The sequence below is a fragment of the Danio aesculapii genome, chromosome 2, assembly GCF_903798145.1.
Source record: "Danio aesculapii chromosome 2, fDanAes4.1, whole genome shotgun sequence".
NCBI lineage: Eukaryota > Metazoa > Chordata > Actinopteri > Cypriniformes > Danionidae > Danio > Danio aesculapii.
In genome coordinates, this window is record NC_079436.1 from 41,775,950 (window position 1) to 41,803,716 (window position 27,767).

At 35.0% G+C, this 27,767-nt stretch overlaps 3 protein-coding genes across 3 annotated transcripts in view; 1 reads left to right on the plus strand and 2 right to left on the minus strand.

The window, feature by feature from the left end:
- The window catches only part of vcpip1 (valosin containing protein (p97)/p47 complex interacting protein 1), a 15,192-nt gene extending 10,852 nt beyond the window's left edge, over positions 1–4,340 (plus strand). Inside the window, exon 4 of the mRNA XM_056479528.1 lies at positions 140–4,340. The gene's annotated coding sequence lies outside the window, so the exon portion shown is untranslated. The remainder of the gene's footprint in view (positions 1–139) is intronic.
- Positions 4,341–8,258: 3,918 nt separating this feature from the next.
- On the minus strand, positions 8,259–11,470 carry si:dkey-97a13.12 (uncharacterized). Its single transcript, XM_056467712.1, has 5 exons — positions 11,058–11,470; positions 10,937–10,977; positions 10,658–10,816; positions 9,306–9,385; positions 8,259–8,521 (listed from the first exon to the last, which is right to left on the minus strand). The coding sequence occupies exons 1-5, from the start codon at positions 11,122–11,124 to the stop codon at positions 8,362–8,364; spliced, it is 507 nt and encodes a 168-aa protein (XP_056323687.1). The 5' UTR covers positions 11,125–11,470; the 3' UTR covers positions 8,259–8,361.
- Positions 11,471–15,093: 3,623 nt separating this feature from the next.
- adhfe1 (alcohol dehydrogenase iron containing 1) lies at positions 15,094–26,339 on the minus strand. The gene is made up of 14 exons (XM_056467724.1): positions 26,260–26,339; positions 25,818–25,867; positions 25,690–25,742; positions 24,935–24,988; positions 24,558–24,712; positions 23,598–23,794; positions 23,319–23,396; positions 22,398–22,503; positions 21,594–21,746; positions 20,896–20,994; positions 20,415–20,493; positions 18,608–18,704; positions 18,002–18,159; positions 15,094–15,477 (listed from the first exon to the last, which is right to left on the minus strand). Exons 1-14 carry the CDS (start codon positions 26,310–26,312, stop codon positions 15,394–15,396), a joined length of 1,416 nt encoding a protein of 471 aa, XP_056323699.1. The 5' UTR covers positions 26,313–26,339; the 3' UTR covers positions 15,094–15,393.
- Between the last annotated feature and the right edge of the window lie 1,428 nt (positions 26,340–27,767).

The following is a 27,767-nucleotide window of genomic DNA, read 5'->3' on the forward strand; positions in this document are numbered from 1 at the left end:
TTGACACTCATTGCTGGATTCACGGCTCTGCATCAACATCCTTACAAACTAATTTGAATCGCTGACTGTCTAAACTTCAGTCTGTGTGCACTTAATAGGTAACAGGGCCTCCTTCATCAGAATTGTTTTGTGTTTTCAGCACTGTTCCGGCCTATGGAACAAACCAGGTGTCGTCTCAGTGATACAGTTGTCTTTGGCACTTCTCCACATTGTACTACCCATGCATTGCTGTCTTATCCAAAGAACACTACACAGTAAAAGCCTGGAAATGAAATCACCTAAATGTCTCGCTTCATAGTCAGAGCTCAGAAAATCTCTCTCAGCGAATCAGCATGGAGCGTGTGTCCGTCTGAGTGCCAGTTTCTATTGTGTAATCTCAGATCGGCCTTTGAACTCTTATCAGCCTTGCCTTCAATACAGTTGTTCAGGCTCATCGGTTTTTAGTTTGGTTGTCGTTTTTTTGCATGTCTGCTCCTGTTCAACGCAAGGCAATTCACACAAGTTTACTTGGTATGAAGAATGTAACGTAGATTTGGCTCAAACTAAATGAAAACTAGCTGAGATGGTAATATTTTCAGCATTTTCCTACTTCTATTATTATAACTTGTGTTAGGCTTGACTAAATTACTGAAGTAGAGGGTAATGTGTGTCAAAGATGGTTTAAAGCAGTGTTTCTCAACCATATTCCTGGAGGACCACCAACACTGCATGTTTTGGATGTCTCCTTTGTCTGTCACACCCATTGCAGGTCTTTTAGTCTCTGCTTATGAGCTGATGATCTGAATCAGGTGTGTTTGGTTAAGGAGATAAGGAAAATGTGCGGAGCTGGTGGTTCACCAGGCACGTGGTTGAGAAACACTGGTTTAAAGGGTAAGTTTATCCTGAAAATAGCATTGCGTCATCATTTATTCACCTTCATGTCATTTCAGCCAAACTTGAACTAGAACGCAAATGAAGATTTCTATATAAAAATAACTTATAAAATCAAACAAGTGATTTTTCTCCCTCAGCTAAAGTCTGTTAGACCAAAACTATTACATTTCAAAATGACAGAAGTCAAAAAATGAATCTAAACTATTTAATTTGAAATATTAAAAGTTAAAAAAAGCGATTCAAAGCCATCTTAAGAAAAGTGACGTCCTTTTATGATGAACATATTTAATTGAGCATTTTATGATAAGTTAAGCATGCTTGCTTGATGCACAAGAGCCTGCGAGGTTCATTCTGGCATCTTACACAGCATGTTTGAGCTTCTACGAGAGCCAGTGAGGTTTGATCTCTGCTGTTTATGTTCGCTGGTTAATATTTATACGTGAATAAAATACTCAATTAGGTCTGTTTACCGTATGAAGTGATTGTGTCTTCAAAAGACTTAGATTAAACCTCTCATTTCACACGGGTTTATTTTTTGGATCTCTTCATGAACATTTGAAGCCTTGGAGATGTGGGTGAACATCGTCAGCGGAGGGAAATGTATATCTTCATTTGTGTTCTGAAGACCAGAAGGGATGTTTTACAGCAGGGGTGCTTAACCCTGTTCCTGATTATCTACCTTCCTGCAGATTTCAGTTGCAACCCATATCAAACACACCTGGCTGTAATTATCAAGTGCTGTTCATATCCTAATTAATTGATTCAGGTGTGTTTGATCAGTGTTGGAGCTGAACTCTACAGGAAGATAGATCTCCAGAAACAGGGTTGAGCAGCCCTGTTTTACAGATTTGGAACAACATGAGGAGGAGAAAATGGTGACAGTTGTCATTTTGGGATAAAATAACCCTTTATACTTCAAAAAATACTTTTATTACTTAGAGGTTTGCTTTGTTTCTAGTCCAAATATCTAAAAATTCTTAAATCGAGAAGCGTTTTAGATCGGTACAAAGTATTGTTTTGTTTTCAGGAAATTAAAGCCAAAATTAATTACAATTTTCCTTCATTTAATTATAATTGAATAATTTGATTTGATTAATTTATTATAATCGAAACAATCTGCCAAAGGGGTAAGTAAAATAGTCTTATTTCAAACCGACAACAAGATTATTTTGATTTGTTTAAAGAAAAAACTCATTTAAAGGGATAGTTCAGCCTAAAATGAACATTCTGTCATTATTTACTCTCTCTTCAGCTATTCCAAATCAATTTGAGATTGTTCTGAATAAAAAAAGATATTTTGAAGAATGTTGTAAACATGTAACCCAGCGGTGTCCAAATTCAGTCCGGGAGGGCCGGTGTCTTTCTGAGTTTAGCTCCAGCTTGCGTCACACCTGCCTGGAAGTTTCTAGTACAGGGGTGCCCACACTCAGTTGTGGAGGGGCGGTGCCCTGCAAAGTTTAGTTCCAACCCCAATCACACACAACTGGGCTAGCTAATCAAGCTTTTACTAGGCTTTCCAGAAACATCCTTACAGGTGTGTTGAGGCAAGTTGGAGCTAAAATCTGCTGGACACCGGCCCTCCTGGACCAATTTTGGACACCCTTGTTCTAGTACAGTGTTTCTCAACCACGTTCCTGGAGGACCACCAGCTCTCCACATTTCCATGTCTTCTTAACCAAACACACCTGATTCAGATCATCAGCTCATTAATAGAGACTAAAAGACCTGTAATAGGAGTGACAGACAAAAGAGAGATCCAAAACATGCAGTGTTGGTGGTCCTCCAGGAACGTGGTTGAGAAACACTGTACTAGTATATCTAGTAAGAGCTTGATTAGCTGGTTCAGGTGTGTTTGATTAGGGTTGGAGCTAAACTCTCCAGGACAACGAACGTCCAGGACCGCGTTTGAACACCCCTGATGTAGTAGTTGACACCATTAATAGGACAAAAATACTTCACAAGTCAGTTGTTCCAACATTCTTCAAAATATCTTCTTTTGTGTTCAACAGAACAAAGAAAAATCAAGAATGAGTAAATTATGATATAATATTAATTTTTAATATTAATTTTTGGGTGAACTGTCACTTTAATACACTGTAAAAAAAAAAAAAAAAAGTTGAGTTAACTTAAAACTTTAAAGCAACCGGCTGCAAAGAAATTTTGAGTTTATTAAGCTTCAGTGGTTGAAGTTGTGCCAAATTTTTTATTTAGGTTGACTGAAAATGCTGTTTTAATTCAAGTATACTTTATGGAATAATTTGGCACAACTTCAACCACTGAAGCTTAATAAACTCAAAATGTTTTTGCAGCCGGTTGCTTTAAAATTTTAAGTTAACTCAACATTTTGGTTCAAATGAGGAAATCAAAAATCTCCTCAACTGATTTTTTTTTTACTTTCATTCAACAAACACGCCATTAAATCGTTTTTTTAAGAGTAAATTCAACTCCTGAGTGCAAAAATATGTCCACCTAACTTACAATTTTAGTTACAGTTAACAATTTGTGTTGAATTTTTTTTTTTACAGTGTACTGACTTATAAATTCTGTAAACAAAATATTTTTACTGGTCTAAAAAAAGCTTCTTGATTTTTAATTTTTTAATTTTTTTTTTAGATTTAAAACGAGACAAAAAACCCCAAGTAAAAAAGGATTTTTTGGCAGTGTAAGCTTCTATTTGTATCAAACTATACTCATACAATCTTTCCGTCACCAAAAAACAAGTGTACAGTACAACTGATTACTAGAGCTGTTGATCTTTGCACAGCGGTCACTGGATAAAAGCATGGGAGTGAAACTCCTACAGATTGTGCTGAACTCGTAACGAAACTTTGCTGAGCTTAACCCATTGTTGCCAAAAATAAAAAACAAACAGGTGTTCAGACCTGTTATTAACAGCCTTAACTAATCTTCTCCCGTCCCCAGCTCTGATCTGCAGTGTTTGTGCGTGACGCGTCTCAAAAAAGAAAAAAAAAAAACAGAGCGTTGGTCAAAATCCAAGCGAAGCATGATGGTGCTGGTGGCCTGATGAGCATTTGATTAGTTTCATTTTTTAAATTAGTTTAGATTTGTTTGTTTTTTTTAAGTTGACAACATCAGAGCACTTTTCTGTGTGAGCGTGTTTATTAGCTCTTGAGCATTATTGATATTGTTGGTGTGAAGAGCAGCACAAAAGAGATGTTTTACTGCTTGACGTGACACAGACTCGAGCGCAGGCTGTTTCTCTGTGACTGCTGCCCTCCTGATATATTGTATTCCAGTGTACAATAGTGGTATATATTGTATTATACTTTCATCTGTACAGATATCGGATCTGTTTTGTTTGTTTTGGTTTTTCCCCTCTTTCTGTATTGTCTCTCCTCTGTTTTTTGAATAAAACAGTTGGACGATTCTACGCAGCTGAGGAATCTGCTGTTTGCATGCTTGATTACTTTTCAGCCTAACAACAATAAAGTTATTCCAAGAAATGATGTGGGTACTGTTTACGGATTGCTTCATTACTTAGAGGTTATGAATCTTTCTATACTGTATCTAATGATGCTGTAGGTTTGCAAATGGACCACAACAGTTTACATTAGTTGTGGATTATATTTTGTCAAAAAATTAAGTAACAATTTGTGCAATTTATAATAACTCTTTTAGTTTAAATCTGTTTTCATTTTTATTCCTGTAGTGAAAATGCTGAATTTCTCATTAAGTCACACGATCTTTCAAAATCTTTCTAATATGCAGATTTGGTGCTCAGGACACATTTATTATTAATATCAGTTTAAATTCATTGTATAAATCGATACCTTCTTAAGGATACTTTGATAAACAGAAAGTTAAAGTTAAACAGTTATACAGTTGAAGTTAGAATTATTAGCCCTGCCTTGATTTTTTTTTTTTTTTCTTTTTTAAATATTTCCGAAATGATGTTTATCAAAGCAAGGAAATTTTCACAGTATGTCTGATAGTATTTTTTCTTCTGAAATAAGTCTAATTTGTAAAAAAAATTTCGGCTAGAATTAAAAGCAGTTCTAAATTTTTTTAAATTAAAATTATTAATTATTAATAAATAATATTATTAGCCCCTTAAGCTATATATATTTTTGATAGTCTATAGAACAAACCATCATTATACAACAACTTGCGTAATTACCCTTATCTGCCTACTTAACCTAGTTAAGCCTTTAAATGTCACTGTATAAAAGTGTCTTGAAAAATATCTAGTCAAATATTATTTACTGTCAGCATGGCAAAGATTAAATAAATGAGTTATTAGAATTGAGTTATTAAAACTATTATATTTTAAAATGTGTTGAAAAAAATCTCCTCTCCGTTAAACAGAAATTGGAGGAAAAAAAATCCAGGGGGCTAATAATTCTGACTATATATATATATATATATATATATATATATATATATATATATATATATATATATATATATATATATATATATATATATATATATATATATATACATACATATGCAATTTATAAAAATCATATATTGAAGGGTATAAATTAGTGTTATATTTTTGTGATATATTTTTCTACTCATTAAGATTAGTATATTTTGTACATACAAAATATTTTGCATATAGATACTACAAATTTGAATTTAAAATTGTGTTGCTCCTCTTAAGGCCTTCATAGCAACAATAGTAACAAATGGATTTCTGTGTACGCTGAAAAAAAATTATTTAGGCCTCTAATTAATCATAATTCAATTTTGTTAATTTAAACCAATTTAATTTAGGTGTTAATTTAAATAAATAATATTTAATTGGTTTTAAGCAAATTACATGTGTTTTCAACCAAGCTAAAATAATTAAAGTCAATTAAAAAATGTTTGCTTTGTGCACATGCGCATTAATGCCCCGTTGTCTCAGCGCCAAAGCCAGTGTTGCCAACTTAGCAATTTTGAGCAACTTTTCATACTACCCCTACTAAAAAAACAGCTTAAACCAGCCTAAGATGGTTGGCTGGTTTTTGAGGGGTTTTGTCCACTTCCAGGCTGGCTTCCAGCCATTTCCAGCCTGGTCTTGGCTGGTCAGGCTGGAAAATGACTAGCTAAAACCAGCTTGACCAGCCTGGTTTAAGCTGGACATAGCTGGTTTTGGCTGGGCTCCCAACCTGGCTAGGCTGGTCAAGCTGGTTTTAGCTGGTCATCTTCCAGCCTGACCAGCTAAGACCAAGTTGGAAACCAGCCTGGAAGTGGCCAAAACCCCTCTAAAACCAGCCAACCAGCCTAGGCTGGTTTGGTTGTTTTTTTCAGTAGGTACCTTAGCAACTTTTCCAAAAAGCACCTAGCTACAAATTTAACAATTTTTAACATTCACTTGGCTACTTTTAGCAAATTTTAAAAAGTGACTCAAAAGAGCAGTGGCTGCAGGCTTCACTCAGTAGAGTAATTCACTAGCTCAGATTGTTTGTCATAACTGTTAAGTTACTGATATTTGTTAACATGTATAATTATAGGTAATTTAGGTAGCAATAAATTCCAATAGTGCTATAATTGTCACTTTTACAAATGTGTTAATTTCACAAGTCAAAAAGAGTAAGTACACACGTTATTAAAGAATGTAACTGTTCAGTGTTATATTCAACAAAAAAAAAATTCTTATCAAAAAGTGTTTTTTTACTTTTACAATTAGTCAACTATATTTTTCATACAAATCTAAATGGACATATTTCAAATATTGTTTTTGCTGAGATGGCCAGTCAATTTGAGAAAACATTAATTATTTTGTATGCTACATAAAGATGTAGTTTTGAGTTGCGATTACGCAATGATGTCATCACGCAAAGTAATATGTTAATAAGAACCTATTTATTGTGCATCTGGATGTAATGTTTAATATAAAATAATACACGGTGCCTCAGAGAGTATACATGACGGCCTTACGCTTGTCAGACACCATAGATATTTACATTAGATGTCGCCTACCCTGTTGTTGTCTATTGGAAGGAATGCGTCAATAGAGCCGCCATTTTAGTACAGGGTTGCGCTCCATTGAAATGAATGCGGGACCAAGCTGCTGTGGAGGACTGTGGCCATTTAGAGCCAGAGATATGCAGATATACACATATATCTATGATCAGGAGTTTTTCCCGGTGGTCATTATGCACATTTTTGTTTTTACGAAAATTCTAACTTTACATATTTTACATTGATAGATAAGTGACCACACGGGTATTCCTGGCAAAGAGCATGTGTTTGTGTGTATGGAAACGTATTATCCTCCCTCTCTGTTGAATTTGATCTAATCCGTGTCCTTAAACACCTCTCCTGCTTTCACTTCTAATTCGAATGGAGGGAGCGACTACACTTAGCCGAAGACAATAATACAAGATTCTAGACCCGTAGCATCTTGTTATCATAATTCTTTTGCATTTTTTGCTTATTTTATTCAACAAAAATAGCATACGCCTATTATTTAGTGCAAGTTGGTGCTACTTTACATTATTGTCAGTGCAGTAAGAGGCTTATCATAAATAACGTTCATGTTAAGCACAAAAGTTTATAACATACAAAAACATAAAAAAAAAAGAAATCTTACCTATGAAAAGTTCTCCCGTGTGCTTTGTTTTCTTCGTTTGCTCGTTAATACACCCGTACAGCGCAGAAGTCCATCATCTTCACGTTGGCACACTGTCTTGACTAATGCGATTGAATGACATTTGTGCTGGGAGCACTGTACAAATGTGGCGGTGCTATTGACACATGCTCAAGGTCCGTATGCGATATCTAGTGTATATATCTATGGTCAGACCCTACGTGATGACGTCACTGATATGCAAATTATTGTGTGACGTCATTTGGGAACATTTAGCTACTTTTCAGGCAGCCTTTAGTTACTTTTCATTGGAAATAGTTGACAACACTGGCCAAAGCCTTTAGGAAGTTCACAGAATCTAGTCAAGTGGAAGCAATACGTCGCCCTCACTTTTCGAGACAGACCATTTAAAAGCAGGATTAATAGTTATATGAACGCATGATCTCATACAGCCCCCCCACCACACTTTTAAAATGTCCGCTACGCCCCTACTGGTAATCTACCTATTTTTCTAAATTTCATTTTGTTTTTTTATTTAAATATTATTTTTTCTGTTATTGTGGCTGATATTAATTTTGAAACCGCTAGCATTTTATTTCAAACAGACATACAACACATGCGCATTTCAAATATAAACTTGCCTATATACATACAATTTATATCAGATAAAAATAGCCTAAATACATATTCAAATACATTTGTAGATGAATAATAGTGGGATGTAACTTCATAATATCTGCATTGTAAAACTTTGCAATCAATATCACAATATTTACATGAGGGCCAGTAATAAAGACTCCCTCCATTAGTTACCAAGACCCCAAACCCGAATCAGGACACGTCCTTTTCTGTCATCTGAAAAAGAAGCTGTGAACAAACATTGGTGTCACGCTGTCCTATTTCTGCCGTTCTCTAACCCACTTCCGATCATAAAAGTGGAGCTTTCGTCAGTCTGGGTGAAACGCCGGGTTGATGGATCCGATTGAGCGCACGGCCTGTCCGTCGCTGCGCCGGCGGGGGCGAGAGAGCAGCCGCTGCAGTAACCGAGGAGAGCCAGCAGGTACCGCCGGCAGAGATGCGCGGCGGGGCAGCCGGAGAGATCGTCCTCTGGAGGTACAAATACCAGTCAACACACACACACACACACACACACACAATTAAATTAATTTTCCCCTGAAAAAAGTACTGTAAGTTACTTTTGATTTTAGGTAATTTAATTACAGTTTAATTTGCTGCTGTTCAAAGTACTTATATTTAAAATGAGTTGAAAACACAATTCTACAATTCAATTTTTTGGGACAACTTAATTGTTTTATGTTCAATCCACTTCAATTTGTTAAGTTAACTAATCGATTTGTGTTGGGACAACATGACTTGTGTAGAACCCAGCATTTTTAGTGTACATAAATTCAGCAATTACAGAAGCAAAGTAATATATATTTATCAGAATAATAGTATTTTATAAGAACATTCAAATCATTTATCAAGACAATTGCATATGCTTAAGAAAAAAAGAATGTTTTAGAAATGTATATCAATACATGGCATAGTGTCATTCATTTCAAACATTTTGTTTTGATACATATATTGTTTAATAAAATTAAAACTAAAGGTGACTGTTTCACTCAAATGTAATTAAGAGTTTAATTAGTGGTATTTTAATCTTTATTTAGATTTTTAGTATTGAGTCAAATAATTAAATTACATACTGAGTAACTTAAGTACATTTTCAAGTTATTTATTATATTTTATTTATTATATTTAAGTAATACAAATCCAATTTAAATGATTAGTAATACTTTTACTCAAATGACTTTTCTGAAGTAACCCAACACTGCACAAAGCATAATAACCAATAAATAAACCAGAGTTACAAAATATTCTGCCTCACCTTGCACATCCGCTGCGATCATTAGAAGACACTGAGCTCTGCGGCGAAGGAGTCAAACTCGGCCTTAATGGATCCTGCTTCTACATAAACAAACACATATGATGTACTGTGGGAATGAATGTTTAACCAAAATATTACTTTTAGAACAGAAGACTGATCAGTTGTAGTGCCCTTGTAATTTTGCCCTTTTTCTATAGATACCTATTCTGCTATGAGTTTTATACTCATCAGTTAGCAAGAAATCTAAATAATAGTAATAATGCTAATGCTAATGCTAATAATAATAATAATAATAATAATATACTCTTAAAATGATGGGCTGTGTTAACCCAACATTGGGTCAAATATAGACAAATCCAATAATTTTTTAATTCAATTAACAATTAAAACAACATTTGGGTTTGTCCATATTTGATCCAGTGATTGGGTTAATACAACCCAGCATTTTAAGAGTATATTATTATTATTATTATTATTATTATTATTATTGACTGACATTGTTTAAAACATCTTTTGTTTGCAAAAGGACAAAAAAACTCATGATAGTTTCAAACCACTTGAGGATGAGTAAAGGTAAATGAAAAACTTCTTTAGGGGTGAACTAGCCTATTCATTTAAGCATATTCTTTTTAATTATCTTTTCATTATTTATACTTTTTAAATATGTTAAAATGCACATTTTAAAGAGATAGTTTACTCAAAATGTGGCTGGAAGGGCATCTGTCGCATAAAACATATGCCAGAGTAACTGTCAGTTCATTCCGCTGTGGCGATCCCTGATAAATCAGATTAAGCTGAAGGGTATACTCTCAGAAATAAAGGTACAGGAGCTGTCACTGGAGCAGTACCTTTTCATAAGATACATATTTGTTCCTGAAGGGTCCATAATGATACCTCAAAGGTACTTTTTAGGTACATTTGGGCACTAAATAAACCTAAGTAACTAAATAAATCACTAAATAACCCAGTGACAGCTCTGTACCTTTATTTCTGAGAGAGTAGCAAGTGGGTGAGTATTCTCCTTTGCATGATTTTAAACCTATGTGAGTTTCTTTCTTTGTTGAACACAAAAGAAGATAGTTTGAAGAATGTTTGTGGCCAGTTTCCATTGATTTACAAGTAGAGGAAAATACTATGTAGTTAATGTGTTTCAGTATAATCCAGCATTTTTCAAAATATCTTCTTTTGTGTTTAACAGAAGAAAGAAACTCAGGTTTTGGTGAGTAAATTATGAGGTAATTCCATTTTTTGGGTGAACTATCCCTTTAACTCCTATGGTTTTGAAATGTAATGCTCCTAGGATATGTAGTGTTCTCATTTGTGCACTGCATGTGTTTTGCATGCAAGAGTACCGCAGTAAAGCAGGCTGTGGGCAAGTATCCCTCTTTTCCACCATGAAGTCGCACGTAACACCAGTCAGCATTTTCCTGGTACAGCATTAATACGACCTCCCCGACGCGAACACTCACTTCTTCATCACAGTCTGCACTGTAGTCTGCTGTCACATCCATCTCACACACACACACACACATATGAAAAATAAACATCCAATAACTTCTCCATCATTCCTAAAGCACTAAAATCTGCTTTATCACATGATGCTGCAGTTTAAATGAGAAAACAGTTGTTACCATCTCTCCTTGGTGTTTGAATATCACTCTCTTCCGACACACTGAAAGATTCAATCATTTTGCTGTAATATGTGTTGAACAGAAACGAAATTAAAAAAGAGAGTACGAAGCGAAGACTGACCTTGAGGAGAAAGCACAGTGGTGAACACTTCGAACTCTTCATGGCTTTGCATGTAGATCTGCTGCATGATGAAGTCAGGAAACTCAAACTAAATCCAAACACCTGTGCTTTGTTATGAATGAACGCTGTGGATAAAGAGTCTCTGCTTCTCCCTGCTTTAAATACTCTGATAGACGCACACACATTGGAAGATCTCGGTGAGGTGCTTTTCTAGGAAACGTCATCACTCTTAAATCTATTTAAATCTGTTCCGCTTCAGTTAAGTGTATAAGTGCTGCAGGTCACAGCTCTGATCGGCCAATCACACGCTTTCAGGAGCCAAAGTTTTAGTCAGCCAATCACATGCATTCAGGAGCTGGAGTAATGATCGGTCAATCACACGCTTAGGAAATTCTGAATTTATATTACTTCACTCAAACCATTGATGTAAGATTTTTTTTATTAAAATACCCAAAAAACAATAATACAGTGTGTTCTATAGTTTTTGGTTATATACACTCACCGGTCACTTTATTAGGTACACCTGTCCAACTGTTTATTAACGCAAATTTCTAATCAGCCAATCACATGGCAGCAACTCAACGCATTTAGGCATGTAGACATGGTCAAGACAATCTGCTGCAGTTCAAACTGAGCATCAGAATGGGGACGAAAGGACATTTAAATGACTCTGAACGTGGCATGGTTGTTGGTGCCAGACAGGCTTGTCTTAGTATTTCAGAAACTGCTGATCTACTGGAATTTTCACGCACAGCCATCTCTAGGATTTACAGAGACTGGTCTGAAAAAGAGAAAATATCCAGTGAGCAGCATTTCTGTGGGCACAAATGCTTTGTTGATGCCAGAGGTCAGAGGAGAATGGCCAGAACATGACATGAACATGACAATGAGTTCACTGTACTCAAATGGCCTCCACAGTGACCAGATGTCAATCCAATAGAGCACTTTTGGGACGTGGTGGAATGGGAGATTCACATCATGGATGTGCAGCTGACAAAACTGCACCAATTGCGTGGTGCTATCTTGTCAATATAGACCAAAATCTCTGACGAATATTAACATCTATGAACATGTTTTCTGCAGAAGGTAATGAAGACCACAACTCCCATGTTTACACACTTTGTCATGGTGTCATAGCACTGTGACTGTGTCCGAAATCGCATACTTCCATCCTATATAGTACACTAAAAACAGTGTTCGAGTCAAGTAGTATGTCAAAATTCCAAGTATTTGAAAATCACTATGCGAGAAGTACCCAGATGACCTACTACTCCTGGCAAGATTCTGAAGAGTGCATCTGATGCATACTACGCTATCCCATGATGCCCTGCGAGAGAATTCATGAATGGGAGTGAAACGACGCCACTCAAACGGGAGACGTCACATGATCATGAGAAAATGGCAGATGTAGTGATCTATTCATACTGCTCACATTCATACGGTATAGAACATACTTTTCTAATGGCCGAGTAGTACATTTAAATTCAAATATCTTATTTCAAATTTCAGCAATTTATTAAATGAAACAGGAAAAGACTAAATAATCTGGCATTGACTTAGCCTATTTACATATTCCCCCTATTTCCAAAGATTTGTTTAAACAAGCCATTGTCATATTGATCATCAGGTACATGGCTTTTATAGATGATTTGTATTTTCAAAATTTCTTCCTAATGTTTTCACTAAAATAATCTGTTACTAATTTTCCCTTAATACCTGCCCCCCCCCCCTTTTTCCCTTTTATTTCCTTTGTTTAATCCTTTTTTTTTTTGCTCTTTTTTTCCATTAATTTTGTCTTTTCCTCTAAATTGAAAACAAAGATGTAAATATGATTGTGGTGTTATATAATCAGATTTTTATTACATCTCAATAAAAAGATAGTTAAAAATTTTTTTTTAATTCAAATGCCGTATCTACAGAGTAGTAGGGGGTTTCGGACGCAGTCTACACCTTTGTTTGTTGTGAATAAGTGCCCTCTAGTGGCAAGAATTACATACCTGGCATTTAAAGGCTAGTTCATTGACCAAAATATTTAGCCATTGGAATCTTTTTGGCTCCAGACTTCCAGTCTTATTCACTTACACTGATATTTAGACGTTAAAAACAGCTCGTTATGCTGCTTGATGATGAAACTAATATTTTCTTATTATATTATTCTTTTTTTTAATGTACATTCCTAAACACGCTTGTTTCTAAATCACATGTTCTGAAACAAATCGCAGAAACGACCGCACTTCTGCATTATAGAATAAGGTCAGTACTTCTGCATTAAATGTGCACGTATAGTCTGGTGGTGACTCTAGCATAGAGGTCAGTCAATTCCCTTTGTCTTAGGGAGACACAAACCTTTATGCACACCTCGCCAAAAAAGTGCACCTATGACAGGAACTGTGATCAGTCGCTTGGTAGCAGTGATGAGTGTGGGTGGGGCAGAGAGCCCCAATAGTATCTGGATGCAGCTTTTATGATGCAAGCTGAGACTGCATATCTCAGAGATGCAATGTCAGACATAATGCACTCAATGGAGCTAGTGACGTCACTGTGACTGGTAGGGTTAGGTGAGCCCATTCAAAAGCATTGCATGCAGCTCAGATTGCATCTGCACCGAGTCTGCAGCCAGACTCCTCTCAGAGAGCCCAGTGGCACGAGTGTTTAACAAGTGTCGAGTCCCCTGGTGGAGCACCAAGTGGACACTTTTTTGTGTTTACCCAAAATTTGTTGCATGTTAGCTGGTTTCTGCCTCTTTTTTGAATGAATGAGTTTGAGCTACTTGTCTAGTTATTTTGCCTTGCCCGCAATTCCGCTGTAAACAAAACACCTACGAAGAAACTGAGCACAGAGGAACATAGAAACTTCACTGCCAGCTACTGTAGCATTAAGTAAGTGTTATTGCAGAGGAACACAAACAGAATGCAGAAGTATAAATGCACGGCTATGTGCCATGGGTTATAGCGATCACGCAGAGGTATAATTCAGCCTTAACCTCCTAGGGCTTGAGTGTCCACATACATGGACAGCATATTTTAGCTCTTAAGTGGCTATTTAAAATACTTTGAATGTTTTATATTTTTTTAGAGACATACAGTGGTCATCCTGCAACTGTTTTACAGCATATGAAATGTCACAAACCCTACTTTTAACCAAACAAAATGGAAAAAAATGTTGTTTTTACTCTCTGATAGTCAAAGCAAGTTCCAAAAAAATCTCTATGTTATATATGCATTTAAAAAAATCTGGAAAAAGTGTTTTATGTAAATTCGGAGCAGGAGTCCATATATATGCACATATTTTTTCTCTAAAAGGACACCATATCAAAAGATGATACTTAGATTTTTATTCTAATTAGGTTCCAATAAGCCCAAATATCAAAGAAAAATAAAAAATGCATGTAAAAAAACACCTTGGACCTTAAGAGGTTAACATGACAATACACTTCACATCAGAATACCATTGCAGGTTAATAAGTCGCAAGTATTTGAAACTTTGTGGCATGGTAAAGTGTCTATGCTGCTATGATTTCAAAGCTCAGCCCAATCCTCCTGACAGCAGCATACCAGCATTCAAAAGTCCAAAATCGCTAATGGGATATAATGGGAAGTGGTTGCCACTTAATTGGTCACATTTTCAGATATTTAGGATTTAAAAAAATATTATTACTCTTAAAAAATTGTAGCTTTATTCATTTACTGCAATAATAGCTTGATTTCAAATTAAATCCCTTAGCGATCAGTAATATTAATGAAGCAATAAGTATTTAGATCTTTCTGTTTATTGCATTAATTAATATTGCTATCATTCATTGAAATTCCGTGAAAAATAAATCACTTCAGGTAAACATTTGTAAATAGCATGAATGACTGAATCGGCATGAGTAAATCAGATTAGAAGGCCATTCAAGAAAAAAACAAAGGCAAATTAAAGACTAATCCTGATTCTTAGATTAGACACATTTAAATCCAACCTGTTTAAATCACTGATTAGCAAATTAGCCTTAAGGGTTAGAGTGAATGGCAAGTAAGGATGCGTACTGTGTGTGTGTGTGTGTGTGTGTGTGTGTGTGTGTAGGGTTTGTAAAAATCCCATTATAAACATTACAGTTATGTTTAAATATGCATACAACAAATGGGCATGTTTTATAGATGGAATACAGTATCTGTGTGTGAGAGTGTGCTTTCTAGACTTATTAAAAAGTGCGCTCACCACTGTGAAAGGATTAAAGTTCATTGGGGTTAGTGTTCAGATCGGTGTCTCTGCTTACATAATGAAAACAGTGCAGCTAATTAGAGGCTGAGCTTCTAAGAACCTCGTCAATGTGTTAAAGTGTCCTTCAGTTTGCTCAGTAGAGCTTCATGGAGGCAGCAAATAGACCCGTCAGATCCTCTTCAGTGTGAGCCCGAGGAGACAGTTTAGTGACCCGCTCCTGCCAAAGCACACACAAACAAACACATTTAATCACTCTGTGAGATGTAAATGCACAAAATACAATGTAAACATACAGTGTACAATGTAATATTATTAAGTTAAACATAACCAGGGCCTAAAGTGCAATACCTGAATGCAAAAACTGCAACCTGCGGTGATGTGTTGCATTATGAAACCTGCATATAGTGTTATGAGAATGTATTTATATACGGTGCTGTGACGCTAAATTGCACAGTCATTAAAATAAGCATTAATGACAGAGCTTGTATATTGCATGTTAACTGTATATAACAGAATTGAATGTAGGAGGGACAGTGGAAGACTTTTAGTGCAGAACTTTACTGTTAGATAGAGATTTAATCCAAATTTTAAACTATTTTTTACATTGGTTTGAGATCAAATGCTAACTGGCTGGCTGATCCCCACTTGAAGACAGCTGAATGACACATACAGTACATAAAATACATATTCTCATGATTCTATTTTTAACACCTTCCTGACCTTTCATTCCCTAATTTCCAGCTTTAATTAGGAAGACAATTATGTTATTCTCTGGGACGACACGGTGGCTAAGTTGTTAGCACCGTCGCCTCACAGGAAGAAGGTCGCTGGTTCGAGCCTCGGCTGGGTCAGTTGGCATTTCTGTGTGTAGTTTGCATGTTCTCCCCATGTTTGCGTGGGTTTCACAGTCCACAGACATGCGCTACAGGTGAATTGAAAAAACTAAATTAGCCGTAGTGTATGAGTGTGTGTGAACATATAGAACATATGCCGAATAAGTTGGCGGTTAAAACCACTGTGGCGACCCCTGATGAATAAAGGGACAAAGCTGAAGGAAATAATAATAACGAATAATTCCTTACATTTATATAGCGCTTTTCTGGATATTAACGTGCTTTACACATTGGGGGGAATCGCCTCATTCACCACCAGTGTGCAGCATCTACCTGGATGACGTGATGGCAACCATATTGCACCACACCACACACCAGCTGATTGGTGGAGAGGAGACAGAGTGATGAAGCCTGTTATAATATGGGGATGTTTAGAGGCCAGAAGGCAAATTTGTCCAGGATGCCAGGGTTAAACCCCTTCCAATTTTCGAAGGACATTCTGGGATTTTTAACAACCACAGAGAGTCAGGACCTCTTTAATGTCTCATCCGAAAGACCGTTAGGACCCACACAGACTGCAGGTTAAGCACACTCTGCTAGCCTCACTAACACCACTTTCGGCAGCAACCTAGCTTTCCCATGTGGTCTCCCATCCAGGTACTGACCTGGCACAGCCCTGCTTAGCTTTAGTGGGCGACCATGTGAGAGTAGCAGAAAGCTAGCTGCTGGAAAACGAATGAATGAATGAATGAATGTTCTCCGATACATGTTGATCAACGTTATACATATTTTAAAAAAGAAGAAGCATTTTTTGTAATCTCTCATCTGTTATTCGACTAAATTAGACTTATGTACATTTTGCCACTATACTGCAAACCCCTAGAGTTTACCCGTATTTGTAATTTAAACAAAATTAAGGTAAACACTTTAACATGCTTTCCGTGTGTAAAACAATTAAAAATTAAAAGCTTCAAAAATAAAACAGCTCATCCTTGACTGATATCAATAAAAATATTAGTGTTTATATAGTGTTTATTATATTACTGTTTCTTTCCTTGAAAAGAAGATTCACCCAAAATCTAAAATGACCTCATCATTTATTCTAAACTCTATTTAAAACTTTTATCTTTCATTCACAAAAGAAGATATTTTAAAGAATGCTGGAACATTCTATAGTAGGCCAAAAAATTACTGTGAAAGATGCCATCTACCAGCATTCTTCAAAATATCTTCTTTGTGTCGGTGCCAATATCCTAGTGGTTAAGTGCGCCGACATATAGCACCGTAGTTCTCACGGCGACCCGAGTTCGATTCCCGGCTCGAGGTCCTTTGCAAGCCTATCCCCTCTCTCTGCTCCCAATATCCAATTGTCCTATCCAATTTAAAGGTGAAAAACCTCTAAAAAATAATTATAAAAAATATATATATTTATATCTTCTTTGTGTTTTCAACAGAAGAAGGAAACTCAAATAGATTCTGAACAAATGAAGGATAAGTAAATGATGACAGAATTTTCATTTTGGATGAACTGTCTCTTTAAACTTAAGGGTATAGTTCTCCCAAAAAAATTGAAATTTACAGTCCCTCACGTGGTTCCAAACCTGTATGAGTTTTTCTTCTGTTTATGATAATATTTATACCTGTATATAGCAATTTTGAAGAAAGCTGGAAAATTGTACTTCCACAGTACGAAAAACAAATACTATGGAAGTCAATAATTAGAGGTTTCCAGCTTTCTTCAAAATATCTTCTTTCCATTAGACGCAAGAAAGAAAGTCAGACTGGTTTGAAAGGGTGAGCAAATGTTTAGTTTGGAGTGAACTATCCCTTTAAGCTATTACATTTGTCTGTCATTAATTACTGAATAGGTTTCTATGATGGAGCAGAATTTTGGTGTGATTTGCTGACCTGAGGGATTGTGCCCTTCACCAGAGATGGGATGTCCTCTTTGGTGTAGCCAATGGCAGACAAACCGTCCTCCACTTCCAGATCATAGAGAAACGCTCTGAGTGTGTCTGCCAACACATGACCAGCATCATCTTTCTTCACATTATTCACATCAGCACCTGTTAAAACACACACACACACACACACACACACACACACACACACACACACACACAATCTGTAATATAAACCTCCATTCATTATCAGTTAACTCATATAGGTCAATCAAGTAAATAGTAAACAATAGTAATAGTGGAAAAGTGCAGACAAAAGTATCTACCACACCACAATAATCAATAAATATTTGACTTTCTCCACTGGTTCCAGACTTGTCTGAATTTCTTTCTTCTGTTAAACACAAAAGAAGATATTCTGAAGAATGTTGAAAGCCTGCAGCCATTGACTTCCATAGTATTTTTTCTATCATGGATGTCAATGGCTAACATTCTTCAAAGTATCTTCTTTTGTGTTCAACGAAGCATTTGAGGGTGAGTACATTTCAATTTTTGAATTAATTATCCATTTAATGTCTGACATATTTCTTTAGTCTGCTACTATGTGACTTGCCTAGTATTTGAGCTGCCTCCAGGTGGCGCTCTGGACACATGTTTGCAGTGAATTCAAAAACGGCAGGTGAAGTTAGAACAACAGAAAGTCCATGAGGCTGAAAGAGTAAGAGACAGAAAAAAAAGATAATACAAATATATTACTTATGTAAACATTAGTGTTAGTACCAGTATAACTGTTATTAGTAATGCATTACAGAATGTTTATTGTGCAATATGGTGTTTATAGTGTAGTTTTCAGTATTGTGCAAAAGCTGGCAGAATTTTATTTAATTTTTTTTAAAAAGTCTCTTCTGCTCACCAAAACTGCATTTAATCGATCAAAAAAGGACATTAAAACAGAAATATTGCAAAATATTATTAAAATTTTAAATAATTTAAAATTGTACGTTAAAATGACATGTACCCCTGCGGTAAAAGTGAAATTTATAACAACACTACTAGTGTCAGAAATTATTGTAATATGCTGATTTGAAATATATATTTATTTATTTACTTATATTATTATATAAATATTTAAATTTTATTATATTAATTTTAGACCAGCGAGACCTGGACGATCAAGAAGACAGACAGAAGAAAGATCGACGCCTTCCAGTTGTGGTGCTGGAGGATACTGTTGCGCATATTGTAGACAGTGAGAATCACCAACAAAGAAGTCCTAGGGTGCATCAAGCTAAAGACCTCACTGAAAGCCAAGATTACCAAACAAAAATTATCCTATTTTGTACATGTTACGCGTAGCAATTCACTCGAGAAGGCAGTCATGCTTGGAATGGTCAGCGGAAGTAGGAGGAACGTATGGCCAAGAACTTGTTGGCTCGATACTGTCAAATCTGATACCAACATGAGCATGCATGAACTCAAAGAAGCGGTGATTAATAGAACTGTGTGGAGGGGAATGATCCATGGAAAGACTGAAAAAAATGGATATGGATAATTGATTGATTGAATTTGATTTTATATTTTATATTAATATTTATTATTGCTGTTTCCTATTAATATTTAAAATAGTATTAATTATTATTATTACTATACTGTACCTTTTTTGTTTTAACTTTAGAAATGGTGACTTTATGATTCTTTGTTAAATAAAAACATTTGCATTTTTTTGCAACATATTAATGCACTTTATGTCACTTTATCATTGAATTTTATTCTTATTAAATACCAGAATTGATTTCTTTACATATATACATACATACATATATACATACACATATATATATATATATATATATATATATATATATATATATATATATATATATATATATATATATATATATATATATATATATATATATATATATATATATATATATATATATATATATACATATATACATACATATATATATATACATATATATATATATATATATATATATATATATATATATATATATATATATATATATATATATATATATATATATATAGTTAAAGTCAGAATTATTAGCCCCCCTTTACATTTTTTATTTTAATATTTCTCAAATGATGTTTAACACAGCAAGGAAATTTTCAAGGTATGTCTGATAATATTTTTTCTTCTGGAGTTTTATTTTGACAAGAATAAAAGCTGTATATTTTTAAATAATCAACAGAACAAACCATCATTATACAATAACTTGCCTAATTACCCTAACTTGCCTAGTTAACCTAGTTAAGCCTTTAAATGTCACTTGTACAGAAGTGTCTTGAAAAATTTCCAGTCAAACATTATTTACTGTCATCATGGCAAAGATAAAATAAAAATAAATATATTATGCAATTTTAAAAGATTGCACAATATAATTAATATTTACCACTATAGGATGCTCCACACTGTAGCCTTTGGCCCTGTGGGTTTTGACATTCCCAGCAATGGGATACGACATTCCATGACTTAAAGAAAAATCACAAACCACAACAAATTATCAAATACATCAAAAACATTTCACAGGAAAATTAAAATGATTAAAAACATAAATATTCCACTGCACATAGTCTAACATGAAAGGTGCATCAAAAAAGTGGCTGAAATCCACAAGCATCAACGTCTGCGTCACTAACTCGCCATTACTAAAGTTTGGAGACCTCTATACGCTTTTCCTTGAACTCTGGCAGCAATAAGTTCAGTCCACCTGCGCTGTCTGATATGTGCAAATATAGAGAATTATCGCAGCGAAAGCACTAGCGATTCCATTAGCAGTCTCTTCAAGTGTGTTACGATTTGAGGCTGCCAAACTCATTACCGGAATCGACTCCTTTTTTGGTGTTAATTTAATGCTAGTTCTGTTTAATTACCATAAATGGACTCCAGCGTTGCCAAAGCCAATTCCTGCAAACACACTGGCCAGGTGCATGCTGGAGCGAGCCTCCACATCTCCAGCGTCACGCACAGCCCTACAATACACACACACGGCTTCACAGCTTAACAATATTACAGTTGAAGTCAGAATTATTAGCCCGCCTGTATACTTTTGTCCTTAATTTCTGTTTCTGTAACACATTTCTAAACGTAATAGTTTTCTAATAACTGATATTCTTTTATATTTGCCATCATGACAGTACGTAATATTTTACTAGATATTTTTCAAGATGCTAGTATTTAGGTTAAAGTGCAATTAAAAGGTTTAACTAGGTTAATTGGGTAGGTTAGGGTAATTGGGCGAATCATTTTGATGGTTTGTTCTGTAGATGAACTGAAAAAAATATTGCTTAAGAGGACTAATAATATTGACCAAAATGGGTTTTAAAAAATGTAAAACTGCTTTTATTCTAGCTGAAATAAAACAAATAAGACTTTCTCCAGAAGAAAAAATATTATAGGAAATACTGTGAAAAATCCCTTGCTCTGTAAAACATTCACAAAAAATTCACAAGAGGGCGAATGATTTTGACTTCAACTGTCTATATAGATATTGTACTTATAAAATGTATAAAATCTAATGTCTCACTAAAAAAACATATAATGCACATCCCTTTACATCCTAAAAACATACCGTTTCAAGTATTTAGCGACGATGTGGAGAGCGTGTTTTGCCCAAACATCACTGATTGGATTGCTGCCCTGGTAAGCGGGCCGGCTGATGGGGTTGGATGGACAGGGGCTCCGCAAGTTATATGGCAATGCTGTGAATGACTCTAATGCATGACTAGAAAAAGAGAAAATAATAAAATTCCAAAATCTATCTATATAAAACTATAACACAAAAATGCATTCTTGCAGATTACAAATGAACAGTGATGATATATGAATATATAATGTTCAATCATATGCTGGATAAGTTGGCGCTTCATTCCGCTGTGGCGACCCCTCATGAATAAAGGGACTAAGCTGAAGGAAAATGAATGAATGAATGAATGAATGAATGAATGAACAGTGTATAGGTAGCTATTAATAATCAGGAATATGCAAATAGTTATGAACATAATATACAGGTTGTTATTTGCTATAAACAGGAATTACAACTAGATATGTAGATATGTATATCATACATTTACAAATAGCTATGTGCAGTGTGATACAATGATCATGTGCTATATTAAGTGTGCAATATTATATAGTGCAATGGTTAAGGGGAGTGTAAGTTATTGGGAGAGTGTAGGGGTGTACAGGGTGGGCAAAATGATCAGCGGGGGACAGATTTACACATTTAAATCATGGTAGAATATGTAATAGTCATGATGCAATGTAAATCACAGAGAAATAAAAAAAACGACATTTAAAGATGTTACATTATTGTTGCAATGTCTTTGATCCACATAATGTGGTTAATAATTAAAATGTGTATGTAAATACACACCAGAGCACATCAAACCCGCTGTTAGCTGCCACTCTGGATGGCATGTGAAGAGTATGTAGAGGATCCACCATTCCTAATGTAGGCTTTAAGGCTCGATTTGCGATGCCTGAAAAACACACACATCAATGTGCTAAACATAAACACAAATAACATTAATACTGAACCTTTACCAATATACATGATCTATTTTTAACTTAATGAATTAATTATAGGAACATTTCAGTCAGAGATCTTTACCAGACTTACACAAGACATCGCTAGTGTTAATAAATCATTTCTAAGTGTCTAATAAATCAGGTCTTTTTTAATGGACTGTTTTTGATCTTTCTCCTGTTTAAGATCTTTTGGATTAGCCTTCTTGTGATATAATAATTTTTTTCAAATGTTTCCTTTCCAAGAACTGTTTAACAGAGCAAGGAATTTTTTACAGTATGTTCTGATGTATTTTTCTTCTAGAGTAAATCTTTTTTGTTGTTGTTGACGGCAGAAATCAAAGCAGTTTTTAAATGTATTTTCTAATGACCTTTTTTTTCAATGTTATTTTCATAAATAGGAACAAACCACTTGCCTATAGTTACCCAATTAAGCCTTTAAATTGCACTTTAAGCTGAATACTAGCATCTTGCAAAATAACTAGTGAAATATTATGTACTGTCATCATGACAAAGAATAAGTTACTAGAAAATTAGTAACTCAAACTATTATATTTAGAAATGTGTTAAAAAGTGTTTCTCTTCATTGAACAGCAATTAGGAAATATCTAGAAAAGACTGAAAATTCCACAGGAGGGCTAACACTTTTGCCTTCAACTCTACTTTGAACTTTTTCTACAAAACAAATGCTTTACATTTCTGAGTTCTGCATTTACTTAATATACAAAGACCAGTGATGAAATGTTAATAAGTAATTTGTTTCACGAACCGGTTTTGGTCTTCATGTCCTCAAAGTCAAAGATTGCCACTCCTGTGGTTTCGCTCCCCGTCCCAGCCGTAGTGGGAACTTACATATGCAGACACAAACAAATATGTACAAATAACTATAATTTATCAGCATACAGTCTCTGTGCTATGATTCTATTGTTCATAAAATGGATGCAAAATGGACAACAGCATTATGACAGAGAGAGAGAGAGAGAGAGAGAGAGAAAGAAGGGCAAAAAAGAAAGTAACATGAAGGTTTTCTCTATGCATGTGTTTTTACCAGCGATTAGTGGCTTCAGTGTGGCGGTGATGGGTTTTCCTTTTCCGATTGGTGCATTGACGAAGTCTAGAAACTCTGCCTCCGGATGAGATGCATAAAGATTGGCTGCTTTACAGGTGTCAATCACAGAGCCGCCGCCCACAGCAACATACACATCAAAACGTCCTTTTTTGGCAAAATCAATCGCTGCTTTAAAGCTGAACACAAAATAAATAAATAAATAAATATTTAAAAAATCAGACATTACTCTACTAACAAACTATGGAGCCCGAGAGAGCTTAAGGTTCTGCAATTTAAGAAAGCTCAATTACAAAAAACACCATGCAAATTAATCAAAGCTCCTCATTGGTTTGACAGCATACATGTTGCAAATCTTCACACAAAAAAGCGCTGCATTTTCTCACAATGTAAACAAATTAGGAAAATACCTGCATTTTTTCACAACACATGCAAATAACATGTAGCACAACTGAAATGTTTCAAGGGGACCCTAAAATGTGATGGACCTGGCTATATAGGTTATGGTTATCTAGGCTAATATAATACAAAAGACAAGGGAATCGTGTAATCAGGGTGTTTAAATATACAAAAAAAAAAAATCACCTTTCAAAGATCACCTACAACTTCACTGAGGAATAGTGCAAGGCACAATAAGCAAATCCCAGTTGGGTCAGTCACGTTTTTGGGTCCCCTAGAAACATTTGCATTGTGTTCTGTGCTATTTGCATGTGTTTTGGGAAAATGCAGGTGTGTTCTTAATTTATTTGCATTGTGGGAGTGTTTTTTCATTATCAGGATTTGCAACACGTTTTCTGTCAAAATGATGAAAATCTTTTCCTAATTTGCTGGAGTTTTTTGTTATGGCATGTGTTTTCTTAAATTGCAGAACGTTAAGCTCTACCGTAATAAACACTCACATGAATGTCAACTAAAATGACACATTTTCTGTCGCATTTTCACCTTTTGTCTGTTGGTTCTACTCGTACGTCCTCATAGATCTTGTGTTTGACTCCATGTTTTATCAGTGAGTCCAGAACTGCTGCGACCGGCGGCAGCTGAGATAAGGTCCTGTCTGTCATCAGACACACATTGCGTGCTCCCATGTTCTGCAAATCCTGATGGAATCACACAAAACTTGAATCCCTCCCTATTCACAATTGTATTTTTTCGAATAATTCCCGAAACTATGAATTACTAGAAATTCTCATGAGTATTTGCTTCTTTGAGGAATCACTTGTTGTATCCTTCACTTACTATCATTATATTGAATAAAAGTGCTGATACACGGGTGATATAATTGAGATTTTTGTTTTATTATTTAAAAAAAGAAGGTTTACCATGCCAATTTCTCTGGTAACTCCTGCTCCATATCGTATATTTGAACAAGCCATCTGAAAAACACATTTGTAATTACGTATTTTCATAGTAAAGATGCTATGATAAAAATTACATCTTCTTGCCAGACTTACTGACATTCATTCACCCGAAAACAATAATTCGGTCATCACCTGCTCACCTATGACTTGTTCCAAACCAGCTTGAGTTTTTTTGGTCTGTTAAAGATCTTTTGAAGATTTTGGGAAACCTGTAACCATTGACTTTAGTACTATGGAAGTAGTACTTTTAATAATTTTAAAAAATATCTTCTTTTGTGTTTAACAGAAGAAAAAAAACTCAAGATGATTTGGAAGTCAAGAGTGAATAAATGATTACTGAACTTTAATTTTTGGGCAAACTGTCCCTTTAAGAAGATAGTGCTTTGCTCTCTCTCTCTCTCTCTCTCTCTCTCTCTCTATATATATATATATATATATATATATATATATATATATATATATATATATATATATATATATATATATATATATATATATATATATATATATATATATATATATATATATATATATCAAAATCAATATATATATATATATATATATATATATATATATATATATATATATATATATATATATATATATATATATATATATATTTATTTTTTATCAATATGAGAATATAATGAGAGGCTAAACTATATTTTACAATGCATGGCTGTTTTATAATAAACGCATGTATGTTGTATACTTACTTCAAATGCATAATCTGTTTTCCTTTCACAAATATGACCCTCACCTGCAGAAACTATTTACAGACAACATGCTGTTATTTACAACATAAGTCCATTTTATTCAGAGTAAAATCCCTGAAATTCTTTACCTCGGTTATAGGAGTGAGAATATGCTTGAGAATGAGCAGGGCATCTGCACCTATAAAACACAGCATGCAAAATATACCATACAGATCAGTTACAAATCACTATTCAATTGAAAACAAAAAGTAGCTGTACAGGACAACTCACAATTTAATTTTTTTTTAAAAATCATTGAAAATAATTGAAAATGTTAACTTTTTCCCTTTTTATTCACAAAAGATTAAAATTCATCGATGTTTTTGTAACTACATGAATTCTAGCCTAGCACGTCAATGGTGTGAAGATTGCTTTTTCTGTGAACTGTCTCTTTAAGGGTTTGTTTACAACTCATAGGGGACTGATCAGAGTTCACAAGCTTAGCCTCTACATACAAAGAAATATTAAAGCTGCACTGACTAAAACACACCTGAATAACTCAACTTTATGAACTAAAATATTTAAACTTACGCCGCGCTGGCGAGCTGACGCATCAGACGCGCGACTCTTTCACCTCCTGCCATGACGTCTGCTCGTGCCCCCAGTGCGCGTCCTCGATACGAGAGCTTGTATTCGTCCGCCACCTGCCGACGGGTATGCGGTCATGACTGAAGAGAAAGCATGACTGTCCGAAATAGAAGTATGTTTGGTTTAAATATATCCTTTTATTTATAGCTGGGACTTTTTTTCTCAAGGTAGTTCTACTATTTTTATTATACATCAGCGGGGAATGTTGTCAAGTATATATGCAATACGATGCAATACAAACACATATGCATTTTTTGCAAAGGTATTTAATGTATAAATAATTTGTATCATATATTTCTTAAATATAAAGTTAAATTCTTAAATATAAATAAACAATTTCTCAAATATTTGCATGCTTGTGTATTTTTATGAACATAATAAATAGGCTATTAACAGAATGTCAGCAAGTGTTTATTTAGGATGTGATTAACTTTTGCCCAGCAGTAATTATTTTAGCATTTTTATTAACCTCATTGGAATTTGAATGTTCTCTGAAGTGTCTGAAAGAAGAAACTCTAAATACTGAAGCATTTTTATTAGAGGTTATGAATGTTCTATTAACGTTACAACAACGTTTGTGCATAACTGTTTGTGCATTTCTGTTGGCCTTAAGTCCTAAGAACGTTCCCTGTAGGCTGTGAAACATGACCGGGCCTACATTACTTGCATTAAACTATCTGCTGACTCAGTAGGTAAAAATTAGAAGAACCCCCATGCTGGACATCTGTATTTGTGGGCAATCATTCCCACCCTTCAGAAAATGATGAATGAGTAATCCATGTCCACCGGTCATTATTTTGTGTAAATCTGCTGATCCCACGTGGGATGCCCTTTGGCCCCGTACCCTGGATGTTTACAGGTGTCTTATCAGATCTTGCGGGCATCGGTGCCAATTGCCAAAAGATCCAAACAGGTGGAGATGCGCTGCCGTCCCTCGGCGCGTCCGTGCGTCATCAGCAGAGTCCCTCAATTACCGGAGACTGAATCAGATTCATTAACACGAATTAAGAAAGTCTCTGTTAATTCAGAGGAGACAGACCCTCGATTCAATCTACAGCGTGGAACTAAACACACGACGGAATGCAAGAGCATTTTCATTTTAGATTTATTCGAACCTCAGCCAATAATTCAGTGAGTCATTGTGGTGTTTCTGTCATCTGAGAAATTAGGTGCTCATATAAATAAAAGCCCAGCGATCCTCGCGCTCCACTGACGGCAGACTCTTACCCACAACCGGTTTGAGGACACCGACTGAGGTGAGCATCAACTCTGATAGGTATTATAGATTACAAAAAATGTTAACTTTGCTTAATGAGATTATTTAGACTACTGCGAAATTGTTTTTATTTAACAATTGATTTTAAATAGCCCAATGAAATCGAGTTGTTTGCTTGTTTAAAAAGGCTATATAGTTTAGAAAGAAAAGTTATTAAGCATGATGAACATTATGA